The 24512-nt window shown below is 44.1% G+C and overlaps 1 protein-coding gene across 1 annotated transcript in view; it reads right to left on the bottom strand.

Annotated features, from left to right (window-relative positions):
• The window catches only part of TTLL9 (tubulin tyrosine ligase like 9), a 73273-nt gene extending 49011 nt beyond the window's left edge, over positions 1-24262 (bottom strand). The window contains 2 exon segments of the mRNA XM_010352780.1: positions 6766-6809; positions 24194-24262. Coding sequence (XP_010351082.1) covers positions 6766-6809; positions 24194-24262 — 113 coding nt within the window.
• Between the last annotated feature and the right edge of the window lie 250 nt (positions 24263-24512).

The following is a 24512-nucleotide window of genomic DNA, read 5'->3' as shown; positions in this document are numbered from 1 at the left end:
CAGCCTGTGTGACAGAGTAGGAAAAACCAAATGGAAATTCTAGAAGGGAAAAATATAATATCTGAAATTAAAAGTTCAATGGATGTGCTTAACAAGAGACTGGGCATTGAGAAGGAAAAATCATACATTTTAAAACAGTCCAATTGAAATTGTTCAAACTGAATTAGAGAAAAAATTTTTACATGAACAGAACCTCAGCGACTTGTGAGATAATATCAAGCAGTCTAACATACATGTAACTGAAGTTCAAGAAAGAGATGAAGAAGAGATAGGACAGAAAATATTTTTTGAAGAAATGATGGCTAAAAAATTTTCCAAATTTGATTAAATTATCAACTCACAGATCCAAGACGCTCAATTAACCCCAAGCAAGATAGACACAACATAAACTACACCCAGGTAAGCCATAGTCAAATTGCTGAAAAACAGAACAGTCTCAAAAAAAAAAAAAAAAAGCCTGAGAAAAAAGACACATTGCATAGGGGGGTCGGGGGGAGGGGTGGAGAGTGGGAGTGGAAGACAAGGACAGCTGACTTTGGCTGGGCGTGGTGGCTCCCGCCTATTATCCCAGCACTTTGGGAGGCCGAGGCAAGCGGAGCACCTGAGGTCAGGAGTTCGAGACCAGCCTAACCAACATGGAGAAACCCTGTCTCTACTAAAAATACAAAAATTAGCTGGGCGTAGTGGCGGGTACCTGTAATCCCAGCTACTCGGAGACTGAGGCAGGAGAATCCCTTGAACCTGGGAGGTGAAAGTTGCAGTGAGCTGAGATCGCCCCACTGCACTCCAGCCTGGGCGACAGAGCGAGACTCCGTCCCCCCCCCCCAAAAAAAAGAACAACTGACTTCACATCAGAAACAACATAAGCCTGAAAAGACAAAAGAATATCATCTTTCGAGTACTTAAAGAAAAAAAGATCAACCTAGAATTCTATATCCAGTAAAATTTTACTTAAAAAATGACAGTGAAATAAAGACATTTTCAAATAAATAAAAGCTGAGAGAATTTATTGCCAACAGATCCACACTATAAGAAACACTAAAGAACGTTCCTCGGGCTGAAGGAAAATTATACCAGATGGAAATTCAGAAGGAAAGATGAGTAGGGTAAATATGGAATACTTTCTTCCATGTCTTAATTAAAAGAAAAAAAATACAAGTAGCTATTTAAAGCAAATATAGTGAGAATGTAATGAAGGGTTTGTAACATATTTACAAGTAAATATATGACAAAAATAGCAGCACAAAGGACCAGAGGGGAGTAAACAGAAGTGTGTTGCTGTAGGGTTCTTAGTTGTACATGAAGTGGTGTGATTATGCTTCAAGGTAGACTTGAAGGTGATAAGGTAAGGATGCATGTTGTAATCCCCTAGAGCCATAGGTTGTGAAGTGCGGTCTCAAGTATTCCCCAAGGTCCCCAACTCTCTTTCAGGGGTACACAAAGTCTTCCCTTTTCCAAATACCTATCTTTGTGAGGCTGGATTTTCTTCCTGTCCTTCGACCAAAACAATCTATATTAACAGATTGAACACAGAAGGTCTGGAAAGTCAAATGTTTTCTAATAAGCCAAACGTTAAAGAGATTCACAAAAATGTAAAACGACTCCTACTCATCTCAGTACATTTTGGTGGGGAAATATAACTATAACTCATAAAAATGTTGGGCCAAACACAGTGGCTCACACCTGTAAACCCAGCGCTTTGGGAGGCCGAAGTGGGTAGATCACTTGAGGTCAGGAGTTTGAGACCAGCCTGGCCAACATGGTGAAACCCCGTCTCTACTAAAAATACAAAAATTAGCTGGGCGTGGTAGCCTGCAATCCCAGCTACTTGGGAGGCTGAGGCACGAGAATCACTTGAACCCGGGAGGCGGAGGTTACAGTGAGCTGAGATCACACCACCGCACTCCAGCCTGAGTGACAGGGTGAGACCCTGTCTCAAAAAAAAAAAAAAAAAAAAAGTTTATGCTACTATGTAACGAGTATTTTATTGATTTTTAAATGAATGAACAAGTATTTTTAAAATTTATCAGCTAGGCCAGGCATGGTGGCTCATGCCTGTAATCCCAACATTTTGGGAGGCCAAGGTGGGTGGATCACCTGAGGTCAGGGGTTCGAGACCAGCCTGGCCAACATGGTGAAACCCCATCTCTACTAAAAATTACAAAAATTAGCTGGATGTGGTGGTGCATGCCTGTAATCCCAACTACTAGGGAGACTGAGGCAGGACAATTGCTTGAACCTGGGGAGACGGAGATTGCAGTCAGCCAAGATCGCACCACTGTACTCCAGCCTGGGTGACAGAGTGAGATTCCGTCTCAAAAATAAAATAAAATAAAATTTATCAGCTTAAATTTCTTATATGGTACACATTGTTAGATGTATGCCACATATACAAAAGTTAATTCGTTTCACAGTAATTTTTAAGTTGTAAAGGGACCCACCCTGCGCTTAAACTTTTAGAACTGCTGCTCTAAAGTAACCATTTAAAAGATCAAATAGGCCGGGCACGGTGGCTCACGCCTATAATCCCAGCACTTTGGGAGGCCAAGGCAGGATCACTTCAGCCCTGGAATTCGAGACCAGCCTGAGCAACATAGTAAGACCTCATCTCTACAAATAATATGAAAAAAAAGAGATAAAATTAGGAGGTTTAGCTAAAAGTCAATACAGGAGCCAACATGGACTACTAAAAATATATGCAATAGACCCAAAATGACAAAGAGATACAATTTCAAAATCCATCAGGTTGCAGAAAATATTAAAAATCAGACAAATATCAAATGTTCGCAAGAATGTGGAGAAATGACAATTATCTTACAATGCTGATGGGTTGCACATTGGACACACCTTTGGAGAGTAAGTCGGCATATTACAATAGTCAAGGACTATGTCACACACATCAGACTGGCAAAAATCTAAAGGTCCAAGTTTTGGCAACAATGGGATAAAACGGAAACTCCTCCTCTGCTGGTAGAACGCACTTTGGAGGGCCACTGGGCAGTTTTTAGTAAAATCGAATATGCACATACCCTAAACTCAGCAAACTATCCTAGCTCTATACCCTGGGTTTGTACTCTGCATTTCTACCAGGAAACACATGTGCAAAGATATTTATCTGTAATTGTTAATATTTTTACAGAAATAACCTGTGGCACACACTGTTAGTGGTCTACCCATATCCCTTTGGCATTCACCACTCCTGGGTGTGCAAATCAAAGAGCTTCCCACTGCCAGCACCTTCGATGCTACCTGAGGGTTTTCCCTGGCCCCCGGAGTCTGCTCAGCCAGCATGTGGAGCAGATTGGAAGCACCAGAGTGAACTGCCCCTCTGCCAGCAGCATACAACCAGTGACGACTGGAGTTGGTAGATAAATCCGCTAAGTCTCTCATCTCTCACTTAAGATGAGTCTGCAGTGCATTCTATGTTCTCCCAGGAATTCACCGGGGGGATTGAGCCCACTTGCCCACAGCAATTACCTGTCGATGATGCACCTTTTACTGGTTTCCCTCCTCAGCTGTCTTACTTCCCCACTTCCCTGTCAGTGCTCACTGGAATTACCTTCCAAATAAACCACTTGCTCTCACATCCTTCCCTCAGGGTCAGTTTCTGCTGAAACCAGTACTTCATAAGTGCCTTTCGACAGGAAGATGGGTAAATAACGTGTGATACACAATGAAACAGAGGTAGCAGTTACAGTGCATTCAGAGCTACATGTGCCAACATGGATAAACACGAAACATATTTTGTGGGACAAAAGCAGGGTGCAGAATAGTAATAACAGTACAATGACACTTATATAACTTGTATTCCTAGCTACCCATGCAGTTGGGGTGGCCACGTTACACAATTCTAGTAAATAAGATAGAAACATAAGACTGCTAGAAAGGGTAAGTTCCTGGGACAGTTTTGCTCTTTTGAGGAAGAAAGGAAGGAAAGAAGGAAGGAAGGAAGGAAGGAAGGAAGGAAGGAAGGAAGGAAGGGAGGGAGGGAGGGAGGGAGGGAGGGAGGGAGGGAGGAAGGAATGTGGCTTGAGTCTTCCCTCCCCTCTTCTTCCTGTCTTGATCATGACATGAAGGCTGGAGCTATAGCGGCCATTTGGTCTCCATGAGGAAGAGGTCAAGACAATCATGAAGGCTCATGCCTGTAATCCCAACACTTTGGGGGGCCGAGGTGGGAGGATAACTTGAGGCCAGGTGTTGGAGACCAGCCTGGGCAACATAGTGAGACCTCATAACTACAAAAAAAAAAAAAAAAAATTAAAAAAATTAGTGAGGCCGGGCGCTGTGGCTCACGCCTATAATCCCAGCATTTTGGGAGGCCGAGGCGGGTAGATCACAAGGAGTTCAAGACCAGCCTGGTCAATATGGTGAAACTCCGTCTCTACTGAAAATACAAAAATTAGCCAGGTGTGATGGCAGGCGCCTGTAGTTCCAGCTACTAGGGAGGCTGAGGCAGGAGAATCGCTTGAACCTGGGAGTTGGAGGTTGTAGCGAGCCGAGATCATGCCACTGCACTCCAACCTGGCAACAGAGCAAGAGTTCGGAGAAAAAAAAATAGCCAAGTGCACTGGCATGAGCCTGTAGTCCCAGCTACTCAGAAGGCCAAGATGGGAGGATTGCATGAGCCTGGGAGATCAAGGCTGCAGTGAGCCATGATCGCACCACTGCACTCCAGCCTGGGCAACAGAGTGAGACTCCATCTCAAAAAAAGAAAAAAAAAAGGCAATCATGAAGACGCTGGCTCTGACATTATTGAATCACTGTACCAGCACTCCAGGCTCTTTGTAATGTGAAGAAAATAAATACAATTTGTTTAAGCTACTATTATGAGTTTTCTCTTACTGGTAGTGGAACACATATCTACATGTGCCCTAATAAGGCACATAAATAAAAAATGTTTTATGGTAAATACATGTGTGTGTGTGTGTGCGTGTGTGTGCCTTTATAAAATAAGTAGATGGGGCCTTGATATGGTTTGGATGTTTGTCCCCTCCAAGTCTCAAGTTAAAATGTGATTCTCAGTGTTGAATGTGGGGCCTGGTGGGAGGTGACTGGATCCTGAAAACGTATCCCTCATGAATGGTTTGGCAACATCCCCTTGGTGATAAGTGAGTTTTCACTCAGTTCATGGGAGATCTGGTTGTTTAAAAGAGCCTGGGATCTCTCCCTTGTTTCCACTCTTTTGCCATGTGACATGCCTGCTCGCCCTTTGCCTTCTACCATGATTGTAAGCTCCCTGAGGCCTTACCAGAAGCTGAGCAGATGCTGGTGCCATGCTTGTACAGCCTGTAGAAACATGAGCCAATTATACCTCTTTTCTTTATAAATTACTCAATCTCAATTAGCCACGCATGGTGGCGGGCACCTGGAATTCCAGCTACTCGGGAGGCTGAGGCAGGAGAATCGCTTGAACCCGGGAGGCGGAGGTTGCAGTGAGCCAAGATCAGGCCATTGCACTCCAGCCTGGGCAACAAGAGCAAAACTCTGTCTCAACATAAATAAATAAATAAATAAATAAAAAGTCTCAGCTATTCCTTTATAGCAATGTAAAAACAGCCTAACACAAGCCTGTTAAGTGCTCTTTGTTTTTTTGAGATGGGGGTCGGGTGGGCATGTATGTTTAGGGCCAGGATCTGGAACATTGCTGAGTTGCCCTGCATAAGAGAGTGAGAGATTTGAAGTTGGTGGGGTAGTCAGTATGGAGAGAAAGAAGACAAAGAAGATGGGTGCTGCATGACAGAAGCATCCCAAATCACACATGCCCTCCTCAGTGGTGGTATAGTCAGGAGGGACTTTAGAAAGAACAGAAATATCTGGCCGGGCACGGTGGCTCACGCCTGTAATCCCAGCACTTTGGGAGGCCGAGGCAGGTGGATCACCTGAGGTCGGGAGTTCGAGACCAGCCTGACCAACATGGAGAAATCCTGTCTCTACTAAAAATACAAAATTAGCCGGGCATGGTGGCGCATGCCTGTAATCCCAGCTACTCGGGAGGCTGAGGCAGGAGAATCACTTGAATCCAGGAGGCAGAGTTTGCCGTGAGCTGAGATCATGCCATTGCCCTCCAGTCTGGGTAATAAGAGCGAAACTCAAAAGATAAGAAAAGAACAGAAAAGAAAGAAAAGAAAAGGAGAGAAAGAGAGAGAGAGAGAGAGAGAAATATCTAATGAGCCAGATAATAGACTATCAAAACATTTGCTATGTAAACTACCTCCTCTAACTCCCCACAAAAATCTTCAATAAAGTCTACATTGCTCACTCCTGCTTTGTAAAAGCGGATTCTCTTTAGGAGATCCAAAGGGGTGCTGGGTTTGGCATCCAGGTTGTCGATGCAGAGTGAAGCAGAAGATCAGAGGACAGCTGCCATGCAAGTCATCAAGTCATCACAGGGTTGTTGAAGGAGGCAGGAGAGACTAAAGTTAGATAGTGGGCCCTGGAGTCCAACAAGCTCTGCCCCTAACTGATCATGTGATCTTGAGCAAGTCACTTAGCCTTTTTGAGCTTCAGTTTCTCCATCTGTAAAATGGGCACAATAGTAGTATCTACTTCAAATGGTTGGGGTCAGGATTCAATGAGCCAATACAGGTAAAGTGACAGGCCCAGAGCCTGGCACATGGTAAGTGCTCAATAATGGTTTAGCTTTACTACTTCTACTATCATTTTCATTATAATTGTTGAAGTAGAAAAGTGAGAGACGGATTGAAAAGGGGAGGGAGGGAGGGAGGTTGGTTGTCTGTGATTGTTGGATTGGATGGGACCACTCACCGCTCTTTTCCCTTTGACAATCCATGGCCCTTGTAATTTTGGTTCTGCAATGAGGAAAGGAAAAGGCTGTAACTGGTTTTGTATATCTGCCCTGCTTTCCCAGGTTAACTTACTGCACATATTAAAATGCCGAAACCATCAGACTCAATAATACCTAGGTTCTGAGACATGATGGTCCAGTCTGATCAAGTTCCCACTGGCCACCATGTCCCCAGCAAATGGACCAGAATTTATCTGCTATGAATGAACTCCCAAGTATCCAAGGTACCACCTTACTGCAGGTTTGCTCCACAGATATGACCAGTATAGCAAATGCCTGATTTTCAGTACTCCAAAGGTCAGCCCTGAACCCCAGTTTTGAAAGCTCAGCTCAATACACTCTGTGAGAAAGATCTGAACTTTTTTTTTTCCTTGTTTTTTTTGAGATGGAGTCTCGCTCTGTCACCCAGGCTGGAGTGCAGTGGCGCAATCTCAGCTCACTGCAACTTCCACCTCCCGGGTTCAAGTGATTCTCAGCCTCCCTAGTAGCTGGAGTTAAAGGCACCCACGACAACATCCAGCCAATTTTTGTATTTTTAGTAGAGATAGGGTTTTGCCATGTTGGCCAGGCTTGTCTGGAACTCCTGACCTCAGGTGATCTGCCCGCCTCGGCCTCCCAAAGTCTGGAATTACAGGTATGAGCCACCGCACCCAGCCGATCTGGACTTTCTACTCTTAACTTGGAATGTTTGATTAAATGGATCCCAGAAGGGGCTAGGTCAAAGACTCAGAGCAATGTCAATTCCTTTCACCCCAAATGGACCTTTCAAATCCTCAGTGGGTAGTGGGTATTATTTCACTTCAACCATGTCCAAAACAGCTTGGCCCTCTGTCCTGGGAAGACAGATTCCTAAGGCACGTATGAAGAGAGAAATCGAAATTGGTCCTGTGCAGGATGACATTTGCAGCTGGGACAGACCTGCCATCTGCATTCATTTTCTATTGCTGGGTAACAAATTATCACAAAATCAGTGGCTTAAAATGATAGGAATCCATTATCTCAGTTTCCATGGGCCAGGAGCGTGGGCATAGCTTAGCTGCATCATCAGCTCAGCTCTACAAGGCCACAGTCAAGGTGATGGCTGGGGTTATGGCTCTCATCTGGGGCTTGGGGTCCCCTTCCAAGCTCATTCAGGTTGTTGGAAGAATTCAGTTGCCAAGGGTTGTAGGACGGAGGTCCCTGTTTACTTGCTAGCTGTCTGCTGGGGACTGCTCTCAGCTCCTAGAGGCTGCCTGCAGCTCCCTGCAGTGTGGCCCCCATAGGCACTTCACAACATGCACGTTTGTTTTCCTCCAGGCCACGTGGAGCACGTCCCTCTGACTTCCAATCCTCCCCTCTCCAAGTCACCTATGATGGAGTCTTAAGTAATGGAAGGTAATCACCATAGTAACCATACCATCAAATTCACAGACTCCTCCATGCTCAAGGAGAGATAATTGTACAAGGCATGTACGCCAGGGGGTGGGAATCTTGGGGCCCATCTTAGAATTCTGCTCAGCACACCAGCCTACCCCTCAAAGGGCGGCAGAGAGGGGTGGAGGATATTGCTTTACAAAACTGGCAGAAGCAAGCCCCACTGAAACACAGTGAAATCTTATTTCATTCTTCCATTCAAGCCCCTCCAACTCCCCCAACACTAGTCAAGCTGTCCTTGTCTTTTTGTACTTTATCTTTAATCCTCTCTCATGCTTTCAATTCCATTTTCCATATGTTTATCCAGTTGCTCCAGAGCCTTTGGTTAAAAAAATTTTCCTCTCCTCATTGAATTGCATTGGCACGTCTGTCACAATTCAATTGACCATGTGTATGTGGATCTATCTCGAGAGTATGTTTTGTTCTATTTACTTGTCTATCCTTATGTCACTATCACATTGGCTTAATTACTGCTGTAGCTTCCTAGTAAATCTTGAAGTCAGGTAGAGTAAATTCTGATTTCAGGATTGTCTTTGCAATTAGGGGTCCTTTGTATTTCAACATAAATTTTAGAATTGGCTTGCCAATTTCTACGAAAAAACATGTTGAGATTTTGACTGGGATTGCATTGAATCTACAGATATTTTCAGGAAGTGACATTATAAGGTACTGAGCCTTCCAATCCATGAGTAATATGGTCTCTCCATTAATTTAAATTTTAAAAATTTTTTTCTACACTATTTTCTAGTTTTCAGTATAGCAGCCTTGTATATTTTTAATTAAATTTATTCATAGGTTTTTTATTTTATGATGCTATTGGATACAGTATTTTCAAATTTCGTTTTCTACCTAATGATAGTAAATTGTAATAAGCAGAAAAAGGCCATCTCCAAAGATGTCCGTGTCCTAATCCCTAGAACCTATCAATGTGTTACATTATATGGCAAGGGGAATTTAAAATTGCAGATGGAATTAAGGTTGCTAATCAAAGAACCTTAAAATAGAAAGATTATTTTGTATTTTCTGTGTAGGCCCAATGTAAGGATCCTTAAATGCGGAAGAAGGCAGAGTCAATGGCAGAGTGGCAGAGTCACGCACTGTGAGAAGAACTGCCTTTGAACACGAAAGGGGACCATGAGACAGTCTCCAGAAACTAGAAAAGGCAAAAAACAGGGCTTCTCTCCTAGAGCCTCCAGATATGAAGGCAGCCCTACTAACACCTTGATTTCAGCCCAGCGAGAACCCTTTCAGACTTCTGATCTCATTAACTGTAAGATAGGGACCAGGCGCAGTGGCTCACGCCTGTAATCCCAGCACTTTGGGAGGCCGAGGCAGGCAGATCATTTGAGGTCAGGAGTTCAAGACCAGCCTGGCCAACATGATGAAACCTCATCTCTACTAAAAATTACAAAAATTAGCCAGGATGGTGGTGCACACCTATAATCCCAGCTAATCAGGAGGCTGAGGCAGGAGAACCCAGGAGGCAGAGGTTGCAGTGAGCCGAGATTGTGCCACTGCACTTCAGCCTGGGTGACAGAGTGAGATGCCATCTCAAATAAATAAATAAATAACTGTAAGATAATAAGTTAGTGTTTTTAAAAGCCATTGAATTTGTGACAATTTGTCACAAACTGGAAACCAATACATATATAGAAGTATAACTGGTTTTGTACATTGACCTTGTATTTGATGCCCTTGCTGAATTATTAGTTCTGGTAGTTTGTAAATCCTTTGAGTTTTCTCTGGATACAATGATGTCATCTGTGAATAAAGGCAGATTTACTTCTTTCTTTTCAATATTTATGCTTTTTATTTAGTTTTCTTGCTTTATTGCACTGGTGAAAACTCTAGTATGTACAAAGTTGACTAAAAGTGGTAACAGCTGACATCCTTATCTTGCTCCTGATCATAACAGGAATGCATTCTCTATTTCAGCTTTTAAGAATGATACTGGCTGTAGATTCCTATAGTTTCCTGTACCAAATTGAGTAAATTTCCTACTATTCCCTGGTTTTCTGAGGGTTTATCATGAACAGGCTTTTTTTTTTTTTAAACTTATTTAAAACATCTTTTCTTATACAATTATGCAATTATATAATTCATTTAAAACATCTTTTATTATGTAATTATTATGTAATTTGACCATTATAGGAGTCAAAGAGAGATGTTTAGCATTTACATCTGCCTGGGCCCCCAAGAACAGTAAACCTTATGGTAACATCTTATTTAGCATTTCTCAGACTAGCCTGAGGACTCATCTATGGTTAAGAATTCTTGCTGGGGCCGGGTGCGGTGGCTCAAGCCTGTAATCCCAGCACTTTGGGAGGCCGAGACAGGCGGATCACGAGGTCAGGAGATCGAGACCATCCTGGCTAACACGGTGAAACCCCGTCTCTACTGAAAAATACAAAAAAACTAGCCAGGCGAGGTGGCGGGCACCTGTATTCCCAGCTACTCCGGAGGCTGAGGCAGGAGAATGGCGTAAACCCGGGAGGCAGAGCTTGCAGTGAGCTGAGATCCGGCCACTGCACTCCAGCCCGGGCGAGAGCGAGACTCCGTCTCAAAAAAAAAAAAAAAAAAAAAAGAATTCTTGCTGGGCGCAGTGGCTCATGCCTGTAATCCCAGCACTTTGAGAGGCTGAGGCAGGCGGATTATGAGGTCAGGAGTTTGAGGCCAGCCTGGCCAACATGGTGAAACCCTGTCTCTACTAAAAATACAAAAATTAGCCAGGGTGGTAGCGAGTACCTGTAATCCCAGCTACTTGGGAGGCTGAGGTAGAAGAATCGCTTGAACCCAGGAGGCAGAGCTTGCAGTAAGCAGAGATGGTGCCATTGTACTCCAGCCTGGGTGGACGCCAAGACTCCGTCACAAAAAAAAAAAAAAAAGATTTCTCAGGAGAAAGGTTTTTTCCCCTACACTGAAGCTGCCTAGCTTCCTAGTTGTCTCCCACTGCTGAAGGGTAAATTGGTTCTAATTACACCTTTACTAAGGGTGGGGGTGTCTGAAGGGTCCAGCTTTATGGTGAGGTCTCAGTTCCAACTCCTTGCCCAGTGGGCCCCATGACGCTTCAACTCCTGTTTGTGAGACAATCAATGACTTCCCCAAGGAAAATGACGAATGAAGAATCAGTTAGTGACAATTCTGTTTTTTATTTTTCTTCTTTGTGTGTGTGTGTGTTAGGGTGGTGGTCCCTTGGGGATTTTTCTTCTACCAATCCTTGCCCCTCCACATACGCAGGTCAGTTATACAGTTCAAAGGATGTCTGTTATATTTTGGCCAACAGTTTTAAGTGTGTTGTGTTAATAAGCTTTTCAAGAAATCTCATCTGTCACATTGCCTGAGATAGAAGTCCTATTACTATCTTGACCCAAAAAACAGCCCAGGGATATAAACTTTCCCCAAACCACTAAAATAATGCATTTAGAAAAGATAAGGCTATAAGACTTTTTAAAAAAATGATCTTATTGAGAAAATGATTCAAAAGTGGCTTGGTTGCTTGTATGGGCTACAAACAGAGAACTTTTATTTCCCGTTGGTGCCATTCATGGAGGGTAGCATGAATGGCACCAGTTGGTGTTGAGTCAAAAAGAGCATAGGATCGTGACATTGCCAGCTGCCTTCATTCTTGGCTCTATTCCTGGAGTCCTGCTCTGAGCTCCCTGGTACTACCCACCAGGTGGAGACAGCCATGCTGAAACCAGTTTGCCACACCAGCCTACCCATTGTGATTAGACTTTGATCATCTAACCAGAGATCAGCTTCATTGCTTAGCCAGTTCCACTAACCCCAGCTTCATTCCTGCCTGATCCAATTCCTCATTTCCCCGTAGCCCTCTGAAGAGTTCCCAATATGCCTTGGAGCTGAGGTCTTGGCGACCTGAATCACCTTGAGGAGATGAGGTCAACGGTTGGAACACATGGTATTCTGACTTCTGGCCTTCTCTGGGCATATTTTTGTGAGAGTACACAAAGTATATCCCGGCATGTTCTCTTAAGGCTGACATGAACGATCCTGTTCAAATAAATTCATACTCCTATTTCCCCTGGGTCATTTGAAAGAAACCGCGAAGTCCTAAGTCAATATATAGGAGACCTTTGTTTCCCTTTCCAACAACAAAAACAAAATTCATCGTTTCACAAAGAAGTAGTCCACTATTTTTTTCCTTCATCCAACATGGTCTGCTACACTCATGTCTAAACTATATTCACAGTGTAGACTGCTAAGAGTTTGTGCATTCTTCAGCAACCTGCAGTTCGTCCTTCCTTTCAAAGGAATCAGTCGGGTTCATGAGAAGGGACTATTTCAGTAGATGTTTGTTTTCTTTTTTCCTAATAATATTTTTATCAAATGATATGCAGGAAGCTGAGGAAGGAGGATCACTCAAGCCCAAGAGGTTGAAGCTTCAGTGAGCCGTGTTCATGCCACTGCACTCCAGCCTGGGCAACAGAATGAGACCCTGTCTCAAAAAAAAAAAAAAAAAAAAAAAGTTATATGTGTCCCAATCTGTGTGTTTAAAGAGTATTAATTTTTAAAATTTGAGAGTTTGGTCATGATTAGCATAGTAGTTGAGGTAGAGGAAAAAATAAACTCAAGACATATTCAGAAAGTTAAAGGAAGGAGGCTTTTATTGGATGTGGGATGTCAGGAAGATGGAGGAGCCAACAGTCCCAGTTTTTTAGCTGAGCATCTAGGTAGGTCATTCAACAGTCATTCAATATGTATCAACTGTAGTCAGCTCTGTGCTGAGGACTGGGAATACAGAGAAGAACAAGTCAGATTAGATCCCAGAGCAGCGGGGAAGACAGATGTTAAACAAATAGTCACATGAGTAATGAATTGTAGTAAAAAGGCGAAGTTCAAGGCACTCTGAAAGCAGATAAACTCACTCTTTGTTGGGAGAGGGAATTAAAGAAATAAGAGGCTGACCAGGTGCAGTGATTCATGCCTGTAATCCCAGCACTTTGAGAGGCCAAGGCGGGAGATGGTTTGAGGCCGAGTTCCAGACAAGCCCGGGCAACACAGCAACATAACGTAAAGACTCCTGTCTCTACACAAACTTAAAAAGAATTAGCTGAGCATGGTGGCACACACTGGTAATCCCACCTACTTGGGAAGCAGAGGCAGGAGAATCGCTTGAGCTCAGGAAGTCGACTGAGTCAAGATCACACCACTGCACTCCCTCCTCACAACAAAGTGAGAACTTGTCTAAAAAAAAAAAAAAAAAAAAAAAAAAAAAAAAAAAAAAAAAAAACAGAAAAGAAAGAAGAGAAATGAAGGTTCCATTCATGAATGAGAGCTGGGATTAAGAAGTGGGATGGAGGCTCACGCCTGTAATCCCAGCACTTTGGGAGGCCGAGGCGGGCAGATCACGAGGTCAAGAGATCGAGACCATCCTGGCCAACATGGTGAAACCACGTCTCTACTAAAAATACAGAAATTAGCTGGGCGTCGTGGCGTGCGTCTGGAGTCCCAGCTACTCTAGAGGCTGAGGCAGGAGAATCGCTTGAACCCGGAAGGCAGAGGCTGCAGTGAACTGAGATCATGCCACTGCACTCCAACCTGGTGACACAGTGAGACTTCGTCTCAAAAAAAAAAAAAAAAAAAAAAGTGGGTTGGGGTGGGGAGAGCGGATTTTACAGTAATTCATTTTCCCTCTTCGACTTTCATTTTTCCCATTCTTAAAATGGGGGAATTGGTCTGTGCCCTCTTAGAGGGCAGAGGTTTGTCTGATTCACCTGTGTCCCCTGGCCAGCAATGAGTTTGATGGGGAAAAGACACTAATTAGCGTTGTTTTGAATGGATGGATAATGGATGGATGGATGGATGGACGGGCAGGCGGGCTTCGCCAAATCAGGAAATCTGAAATTCTGAGGTTCAACTTCCCCAGGGGTCACGGAGTTTAGAATCCCACTGTTGTGTAAATTTCCCCCCAGCCGGCCGGGCTCGCTGGACTTGCGCAGCAGCTTGGGCGGCGCGGTGCATGCCGGGAGTTGTAGTCTTTCCTCTAAGTTCGTCGACTTTTTCTTGCTTTTTCCGGAATTCCTCCGCGAGAACACCACCCCCTCCCCCCGCCCCACCCCGCTACCCATTCCGCGAGGAACATCCCCCACCGATTTTGTTTTTTGTTTGTTTGTTTGTTTGTTTTTTTTTTTGAGGCGGAGTCTCGCTCTGTCGCCCGGACTGGAGTGCAGTGGCCAGATCTCAGCTCACTGCAAGCTCCGCCTCCCGGGTTTACGCCATTCTCCTGCCTCAGCCTCCCGAGTAGCTGGGACTACAGGCGCCCGCCACCTCGCCCAGCTAGTTTTTGTATTTTTAGTAGAGACGGGGTTTCACCGTGTTAGCCAGGATGGTCTCGATCTCCTGACCTCGTGATCCGCCCGTCTCGGCCTCCCAAAGTGCTGGGATTACAGGCTTGAGCCACCGCGCCCGGCCGCCCCCACCGATTTTGAATCCTTCTGCGGCTTTCCTCCCTTTTTCTAGGGACGATAAAAGCATCTGGGTCAGGCTGACTCCTACCTTGGGTCGCGACATAACGCGATTCCCCACGGGCCAGATCCAAACCGCCACCGCTCGCCGGGCGCGCTTGTGCGTCCAGTTGCCAAGGCGACAGAGAAGCGGTTGGATCCGCCGCTCTGATTGGATGAGCCAAAGGCACGCTCTCGGCGGAGTGCGCAGATCCCAGAGCCTCTGGAGGCTCTTGGGTGTACTGGCAGCCTAGTTCCCCCGGCTTCCTCAACCTTTCTTTCCCAGGCCCGCTTCTCCGCGACCCTGGGGCAATTCGTTCTGAGGCTGGCTGCCTCTGCCCCCTGCCGCCTCCAACTGCACTTTCCTTAGCCTAAGAGCGCTGCGTCTGAAAAGATGTCAGCTTTTGGTAAATGTAATTTACCAGATGTAATTTACTGAGTTTCCTTACTTAAAGAAGTTACTCACTAAGTCACCCGGTCACTTGGTCAGTCGGTAACGCGGCAAGTCACCTTTGCTATCCCAGCCGCTTTCTAATTCTTAAGGTCTATAGCCTCACCAACATTTGATCTTGTCCATCTTTTTCATTTAAGTGACTACAATGATAGCTCATTGTAGTTTGTTTGAGACAGAGTCTCGCTGTGTTGTCCAGGTTGGAGTGCAGTGGCACCATCTCGGCTCACTGCAGCCTCTGCCTCCTGAGCTCAAATGATCCTCCTATTTCAGCCTCCCGAGCAGCTGGGATTACAGGTACATGCCACCACGCCCGGCTAATTTTTGTATTTTTAGCAGAGACAGGGTTTCACCATGTTGGCCCGGCTGGTCTCCAACTCCTGACCTCGTGATCCACCTGCCTCGACCTCCGAAAGTGCTGGGATCACAGGCGTGAGCCACTGCACCCAGCCAGCTCATTTTGTTTTAAAAGTACTGAGGTTGGGTTGACTGGGAAGGAGATGAAGGAACTTTCTGGAGTGATGGGGATTTCCATCTCTTAATAAAGATGTGGGTTATATTGAGTATACGCATTTGTCAAAATTGACTAAACTGAAAACTTAAGATCTTTGCATTTCATTATTTGAATGCATATATAACAAAGAGACAGGCTGGGCGCGGTGGCTCAAGCCTGTAATCCCAGCACTTTGGGAGGCCGAGACGGGCGGATCACGAGGTCAGGAGATCGAGATCATCCTGGCTAACGCGGTGAAACCCCGTCTCTACTAAAAAATACAAAAAACTAGCCGGGCGAGGTGGTGGGCGCCTGTAGTCCCAGCTACTCGGAGGCTGAGGCAGGAGAATGGCGTAAACCCGGGAGGCGGAGCTTGGAGTGAGCTGAGAACCGGCCACTGCACTCCAGCCCGGGCGACAGAGCGAGACTCCGTCTCAAAAAAAAAAAAAAAAAAAGAAAGAGACAAAGTTGGCCGGGCGCGGTGGCTCAAGTCTGTAATCCCAGCACTTTGGGAGGGCAAGACGGGCGGATCACAAGGTCAGGAGATCGAGACCATCCTGGCTAACACGGTGAAACCCCGTCTCTACTAAAAAACATACAAAAAATTAGTCGGGCGTGGTGGCGGGCGCCTGTAGTCCCAGCTACTCGGGAGGCTGAGGCAGGAGAATGGCGTAAACCCGGGAGACGGAGCTTGCAGTGAGCTGGGATCCGGTCACTGCACTCCAGCCTGGGCGACAGAGCAAGACTCCGTCTCAAAAAAAAAAAAAAAAGACACAAAGTTATCATTTGCAGATAACATGAGAGTTTAATTGTTCAGAATTCTTGGTTACAAAAAAACTATCTTTGATTAACTGAAATAGAAATGGAATTCATTGGTAGGATATTGAATGAGTCACAGAGTTGCTGGAAATCAGAATCAAAAAATGGGGAAGGAATTCAGGGAGTCTAGCTGATCAAAATTATGGTCAAAATCAGAGTTTGCAGAAACTTTGATTGGGGTGCCATTTCTGATTATTACTGGACATCAGACACCACTACTGACATGACTGCTGCAAATAGCACTGGATGCTGTTGCTTTTACTAGCACCTCTGCTGAATAGATACCACTACTGGTACTGGAATTGGCCAAATGAATACTCAACAGATACCTGCTTTGTTGTACTATTTGTTTCAGATTTAAAGTCCACAAACTGCTTTAGCTGCCAGGGCTAGAGTACCTGACTGTTCTAGCTTCATACAGTAGTAGTGTGGAAGATGCTGCTAGTTGCCTACACAATATCCATTCTTCTCTTCTTCTGAAATAGATGTCCATCAGGACTGTCTGCATTTAAAAATCCAAAGAATCTACAGAGTATTAGAACAAATTAAAGAGTTAAAAAAAAAAAAAAAAAAAAAAAAAAAAAAAAACCTCAACCCAAAAATAACATTTGAATTTCTATATACCAACCATAGCTGATTGGAAACTACAATAAAAATATATAGCAACAGAAATACAAGATATGTAGAAACAGATCTCATAAAGTATATGAAAGACGTTAAACAACAAATTCTTATGAAGCATCTACTGTGTGTCCTGCTCTGTTCTTGACTCTGAAGATACAGCAGAGAGGAAAACTGACAGAGCATTTGCCCTAATGGAGTTTATATTCTTATAGAGAAAATTACAAAATATTGTTAAAGGACATCAAATAAATGTAATGATATACATGTTCATGGATGGGAAGGCTCAATATCAGAAAGATGTGTATTTTCCCCAATCCAATCAGGATTTTTGAGGAATCTTGTCAAAATCAAAAGAACAATGTGTATATGTTGGGGCAAGGAGACACTTCTCTGCCTACCAAGCCAATGAGGGGTAGAGCTTCAAAACAGACACAGGAGAGAGAGTGTGTGTGTGTGTGCGTGTGTGTGTGTACTTGATGTACAATAGAGGTGGCATTATAAATCACTGGGGAAAAAATAGAGGACTCGGTAAATGGCACTGAGAAATTTACTTTCCATAGAGTTGAAAAATAGATGCCTAATTAAATGGATTAAATAAATATGATAACAAATATTTAAGACATATACATGTTATATTTATTATCTTGGGGTGGGAAAGGACTTCTTAGATAAACAATAATAAAACACTACTCATAAAGGAAAAAGATGATCTGTGACTACCTCAAAATTTAAACTGCCAGGCTGGGCATGGTGGCTCACGCCTGTAATCCCAGCAGTTTGGGAGGCCGAGGCAGGCAGATCATGAGCTCAAGAGATCGAGACCTGGCCAACATGGTGAAACCTCGTGTCTACTAAGAATACAAAAATTAGCTGGGTGTGGTGACACATGCCTGTAATTCCAGCTACTTGGGAGGCTGAGGCAGGAGAATCACTTGAATGCTGGAGGCAGAGGTTGCAGTGAGCTGAGATCATGCCACTGCACAAAAGACATGTAAATCCGATTAGCAGATAAGCTACAGACTGGGAGGAAACATCTAGAACATATATAACAAAGGATTGGTGCTCAAGGAACTCCTTCAAACCGTTAAGGAAAAGACATCCCCACCCTCACCCCTACAAAAGAAAAGAAAAATGGGCAAAGGATATAAATAGGGAATTTTCAGCAGAAGAAACTCAAATGGCCGGAAAGCCAATTGAGAAATGTAAATAAAAATAATTGTATGATTTGAAATACATCAACTATACAAAAATAAAATATGTCAATGTTTTTTATGAGGTCAGATGTTAGTGAGGACATGGGGAAACGGGAGCCTTTACATGCTATTCACACCTTGGAATGCAATTTGGCAGTATCTCATAAAGTTGTGGAACCTTACAACCCAGAGATTCCACTACTAGACAATATCCTATAGGCCCACATCTCCATGGAATACCTTTCATCTTGTAGTTAATGTGCAAGGTGACAACCTTCCTAAAGAAATTTTTACACCACTACATAGGTCATATGTATAAGGATGTTGTTTGCAATGTTCTTGATAACACAGACAATATTAGAAACAATCTAAATGTCCACTAGTAGGGTGATGGATGAATAAAATGGGATATATTCCTTTTTTTTTTTTTTTTTTTTGAGACGGAGTTTTGCTCTTATCACCCATGCTGGAGTGCAATGGTGTGATCTTGGCTCACTGCAACCTCCACATCCTGGGTTCAAGTGATTCTCCTGCCTCAGCCTCCCTAGTAGATACGATTACAGGGACCCACCACCATGCCCAGCTGAGTTTTGTATTTCTAGTAGAGATGGTTTCGCCATGTTGGCCAGGCTGGTTGTGAACTCCCGACCTCAGGTAATCCACTGGTCTTGGCCTCCCAAAGTGCTAGGATTACAGGTGTGAGCCACCACACCCGGTCAATATATTCTAATAATAAAATACCATACAGTGATAAGAATGATCCAGAGCTCTATCGATATGTACATATTCCCAAAACCTATTGTTGAGTGAATAAAAGAAAGTTGTAGAATGAGAAATGTTTTTTAAAGGTTACAATCTGTGTTAATTATAAACACATATAAAGGTGTATTTCATATTCTTTTGTATGTATATATAGTAAGAGTTTAACAACACAGACTCAAAAGATATGCACCATAGCCAATCCTTGTGAGTATAGTGGTGAGTATCCCTGCCTGTCAAAAGATACGCACTAAATTCATGATACTAGTTGGGGAGAGAGTGAAGGAAGTGGGGAGAGAAAAGGGAACTTAACTACTTCAAGTTTATTTAGAATGTTTTTGTTTTATTTAAACAACACAATTGAAGCAAATAGGTCAAAGTATCCTTACCTGGATTTAAGATTTTTTTTTCCCAATGAGAAACACACAGGCCATAGCAATAATATGATAGAGGAAGTTTAGCATGCTTTGGGAATGCATCATACTGGTTTCTAAACTAGTCTAATAGGAGTCAATAAAGACTTCTAGGAGGAAATGAGAGTTAGCTTGGTAAGAAGGATGGGAAGAGCATTCCAGGCAGAGAGAACAGCATATGCGAAGTTGGAAGTCAGAGAAAGCAAAGCATGACACAGATCAGTAACTAGGAAAGAGTGGAGTAGAGGGGAGAGACAAGGCTTCCACACCTGTTTGGTCTTGTTTCCTTTTTCACAGATGTGGAAACATAGCCCTAGTGAAGGGAGTAGAGACAAGGGTTCTTACTCTGTCAATTTTTCTGTGATAATAGTAATGCCAATGGTAATAATAATAATAATAATGTACTGTGTTCCAGTCTTTCTACTAGGTATTTGAAACATGTCCTCTCATTTAATCTTACTGCAGACCTACAGAGGGTTTCTTTTCCTCCTCATAGATGATGAAACTGAGGCCCAGAGAAGTTGAAAAAAACCTGCTTAAAGTCAGTGGCAGAAACCACATCCCACAAGGCTTCCTTGTGTGCCATGCTAAGCAGGTTGGACATTTTCCTAAAGGTGTTGGTGAGCATATGAATTTCCCGTTGCTGCTTGTAATCACAACAAACATAGCGACTTAAAACAACACAGACGTAGTATCTTACAGTTCTTGAGGTTAGAGATATGAAATGGGTCTCACTGGGCTAAAATGAAGGTGTTGGCAGGGTTGAGTTTCTTTTGTAAGCGCTAGGATAATCTGTTTCCTTGCCTTTTCCACTTGCATCCCTTGGCTGTGGGCCCCCTTCGATCTGCAAACCCAGCAATTACACCACTCCAACTTCTGCTTCTGTCATCTCATCCCCTCTGATTCCTACTCTCCTGCCTCCCTCTTTCACTAATAATGACCCTTGTTATTATGTTGGGCCCCTCTGAGTAATCCAGCATAATCTCTCCATCTCAAGACCAGCTGATTCTGGCCGGGTGCCGTGGCTCACGCCTCTAATCCCAGCATTCTGGGGGGCCAAGGTGGGTGGATCACTTGAGGTCAGGAGTTCAGGACCAGCCAGGCCAACACGGTGAAACCCCATCTCTACTAAAAATGCAAAAATTAGCCAGGCATGGTGGTGGGCACCTGTAATCCAAGCTACTTGTGAGGCTGAGGCAGGAGAATAGCTTGAACCTGGGAGGCAGAGGTTGGAGTGAGCCGAGATTAGCAACTTTAATTCCATCTGCAGCTTTAATTCCCCTTTGCCATGTAACCTAACGTTCACAGTTTCAAGGAAATAGAGTGTAAACACCTTTGGGGGGACCATTATTTTGTCTACCACAGTAATCCACTAAAGGGCTTTAAGCAAGGGAATGACAGGGTGAGACCCATATTTTAGCATCTTCCTATTATTGATTTTGTAAAATGGTCATTTCATGATTTAAGACAGATTGGGCTTTGTATTAACTAATAATTCCAAAGGCTGAACAGTACATAAATATTAAATGTGTTAGATCTAATAACATATATGGGCTTTTAACTTGAAAGAATTATTTCCTACATGTAATTTGTGTCTTCCCCCTTAACACTCAATGGGAGTACAAAGGACTGTTATAATTGCCCCTCTATGGGTAAATTAAGGGACATTGGCTCCCCTGCCTAGGATCACAGAGCTAAGGCCAGGGCCATGGTAAGGAGCTAGTCTTCAAGCTCATTTATCAGTTTCTTTCCTTCCTTCCTTCCTTTCTTTCTTTCTTTCGTTCTTTCGTTTTTTCTTTATTTCTCTCTCTCTTTCCTTCCCCTTCCTTCCTTCCTTCCTTCCTTCCTTCCTTTCCTTCTTTCTTTCTCTCTCTCTCTTTCCTTCCCCTCCCTTCCTTCCTTCCTTCCTTTCTTTCTTTCCTTCTTTCTTTCTCTCTCTCTCTCTCTCTTTCCTTCCTCTTCCTTCCTTCCTTCCTTTTGTCTTTCTTCTCTCCTTTTTTTTTTTTTTTGACAGGGTCTCTTCTGTTGTCCAGGCTGAAGTGCAGTGCTGTGATCACAGGTCACTGCAGCCTCAACCTCAAGCAATCCTCCCACCTCGGCCTCCCAGGTAACTGGGACTACAGGTTCGTGCCACCACACCCGGCTAATTTTTTGTTTTAGTTTGCTTGTTCGTGGAGATTTCGCCATGTTGCCCAGGCTGGTCTCCAACTCCTGGGCTCAAGCAGTTTTCCCGCTTCAGCCTCCCAAAGTGCTGGGATTACAGTCTTGAGCCACCATGCCCAACATCAGCATTTCTTTACACCATCCATGGGTCAGGCATTTGGGGAAACTTAAGTCAGCACATCTTTGACACAATTTTCTACATACAGCTCAGTGCCTAATAAACATGTGTTGAATTGGTGAAGACCTCTGCTTTCATTTCTGTGACACAGATAGTAACTTTCAAGGCAGGAAGCCTTGGGGCCATCCTAATATTCCTTCCTTCCCCCTACATCCAATCAATCTGCAAGTCCTTTCAGCTGCCCCGCCAAAATATTCATATATGCTGAGTCCATCCCCTTCTTTCCAGCTTCTCGGGTCCCACTCTGTCCCAGAGCACTGTCACCTCTTACCTGAGCTGCTGCAGTGGCCCCCACAAAGGAAAGGGTCAGTGAGGGGTCAAAGTATTTGACTTAAATAAATCAGATGACCTGGCCTCCCAGGTTAAATTTTCCTGTTGGGTTTTTATCAAACAGAAGGGAAGAAAAACTGGCCAGGCCCGGTGCCTCACGCCTGTAATCCCAACACTTTGGGAGGCCGAGGTGGGCGGATCACCTGAGGTCAGGAGTTTGAAACCAGCCTCAACATGGAGAAACCCCATCCTACTAAAAATACAAAATTAGCTGGGTATGGTGGTGCATGCCTGTAATCTCAGCTACTCAGGAGGCTGAGGCAGGAGAATTGCTTGAACCCAGGAGGTGGAGGTTGCAGTGAGCCGAGATCGCGCCATTGCACTCCAGTCTGGGCAACAAGAGCGAAACTCCGTCTTAAAAAAAAAAAAAAAAAAAAGAAGATAAGAAAAACTTTAACTCCCAATCACGGCTATATGTGGTTCTGCATGCTCTGGCCCCCAACGGTCCTCTTAACACCTCCTGTAGCTCCCTCTACTCCAGTCCCACTGGCTTTTTACAGAGGCCAAGCTATTCCCATCATAGGGCTTTTGCCCATGCTGTTCCTTCTGCTGGAAATACTCTCTCCACTCTTTTTCTTTTTTGTGTGTGTAATTTTTTATTTTTTGAGACAAGGTCTCGCTCTGTCACCCATTCTGGAGTGCAGTGGTGCGATCATGGCTCACTGCAGTCTCGACCGCCTGGGCTCAAGTGATCCTCCCACTTCAGCTTCCTGAGTAGCTGGGACTACAGGTCCTGGCTAATTTTTTTGTTTTTTGTTTTTGTTTTTGTTTTGTAAAAACAGGGTCTCCCTATGTTTCCCAGGCTGGTCTCAAATTCCTGGGCTCACACAGTCCTCCTGCCTTGGCCTCCCAAAGTTCTGGGATTACAGACGTGAGCCATCATACCCAGCCAAATTTCTTTTAGAGGTGAGGTTTTAGTATGTTGCTTAAGCTGGTCTCAAACTCCTGGGCTCAAGTGATCCTCGCGCCTCAGCATCCCCATGTATTGGGATTACAGGCAGAGCCACCGCGCCTGGCTTTCTGCTCTTCAAACAGCTAAGTTCTTCTTATACATCACCTCTCAGCTCAAATGCCACTTATTCAGAGAGGTTCTCCATGGCCGCTTTGTTTCCTTCATAGAAAACTGGAACCATTTGTAAATAATTTGTCTCTTTGCTTACTTTGTTTGTCTTCCCTCCTAGATCTGAGATGTCTAATATGTAGCTACTAACTGCATATGACTAGTAAGCATTTGGAATGTGACTTGTCTGAATTGAGACGTAAAAGACACCAGATTTTGAATAGTTAATACAATTTAAAAAGGATATAAAATATCTCATTTATAATTTTAAAATACTGACTATATGTTGAAATGGTATTTTGGATATATTGGGTTAAATAAAAATATTATCAACAATTAACTTGTTTCTGCTTTTTAAATGTGGCTGTACATGTGGCTGGCATTATAGTTCATTTGGACAATGCTGGTCTAGACCGTTAGCTAATGAAGGTAGGAACAATCTCTACCCACTGCTGTGTCCCTAGTCTCTATCATATACTAGATGCTCAGTAAGTATTTACTGAATAATTTGGTATTTATGAGAACTCTGGGCTTTTATGAGAGCTGAGACAGGCAGTCCCATGTATGCTATGAACTTGAGGGAGGAAGAAACAGGAAAGAAACAGTTTTATTTTTCTCCAATTTTTTCATTTCAAAGGGCTCTGTGGATTCTCTCTGTCCTGCTCTCTATCCACAATCCCCAGTCACCTACAACTATAGATTGAGGGGTGGGAGTGATGGCTGGAGGAATAAAGCTGGTGCAGCTCCTTCTATTTCCGTCCTATAGGAAGTGTCTTGATTATTTTACTTTCTCCAGCTTTGGTCCTGGGAGCCGGAAGGGCTCACCTCAACATCCTCAGATACACAGATAGGGTTAGCTGGGGCTCATGGGGACTTTCCCAGGGTCATCTAGCAGGTCAGAGGTGAACAGGGCCTCAAACCTTGGTCTCCAGACCCCTTCCAGGACCCTGACCTCTAGCTATTAATACATCCTGATGTAGTCTCCTTTAGACTGGAACCCTCCCTGAAACCCCTCTCCCAACATTCACCTGTGATTTCTTGGGGCACCTAATGGCAGTTGTGCCTGGTCCCAGCAGAGCTTACCTAGATGGCACCATCCCTCCTACGGGCCGAAATGGATGGAAGGAAGGAAGGAGAGGATGGATGTATGGATGGGAAGATGGACGGGTGAATGAGTGAACAGGAGGGTGGGAGAATGGATGGGAAAGGAGAAAGGCTGGTTGGTAGGGTGTCTGCACGGGTGGAGGGGATGTATCGGAAGGAATTACCCACTTATCACGTTCCAAGCAGACTCTGAAGAGTAGAGAGCCGTTGGCGATCAAAGTCCAGCCCCATCACATTTCTGCT

This window comes from Rhinopithecus roxellana, chromosome 13 (genome assembly GCF_007565055.1).
Source record: "Rhinopithecus roxellana isolate Shanxi Qingling chromosome 13, ASM756505v1, whole genome shotgun sequence".
In the NCBI taxonomy this organism is placed as follows: domain Eukaryota; kingdom Metazoa; phylum Chordata; class Mammalia; order Primates; family Cercopithecidae; genus Rhinopithecus; species Rhinopithecus roxellana.
The sequence above is the reverse complement of the archived record's forward strand: the minus strand, read 5'-3'. Positions and strand labels throughout refer to the sequence as shown.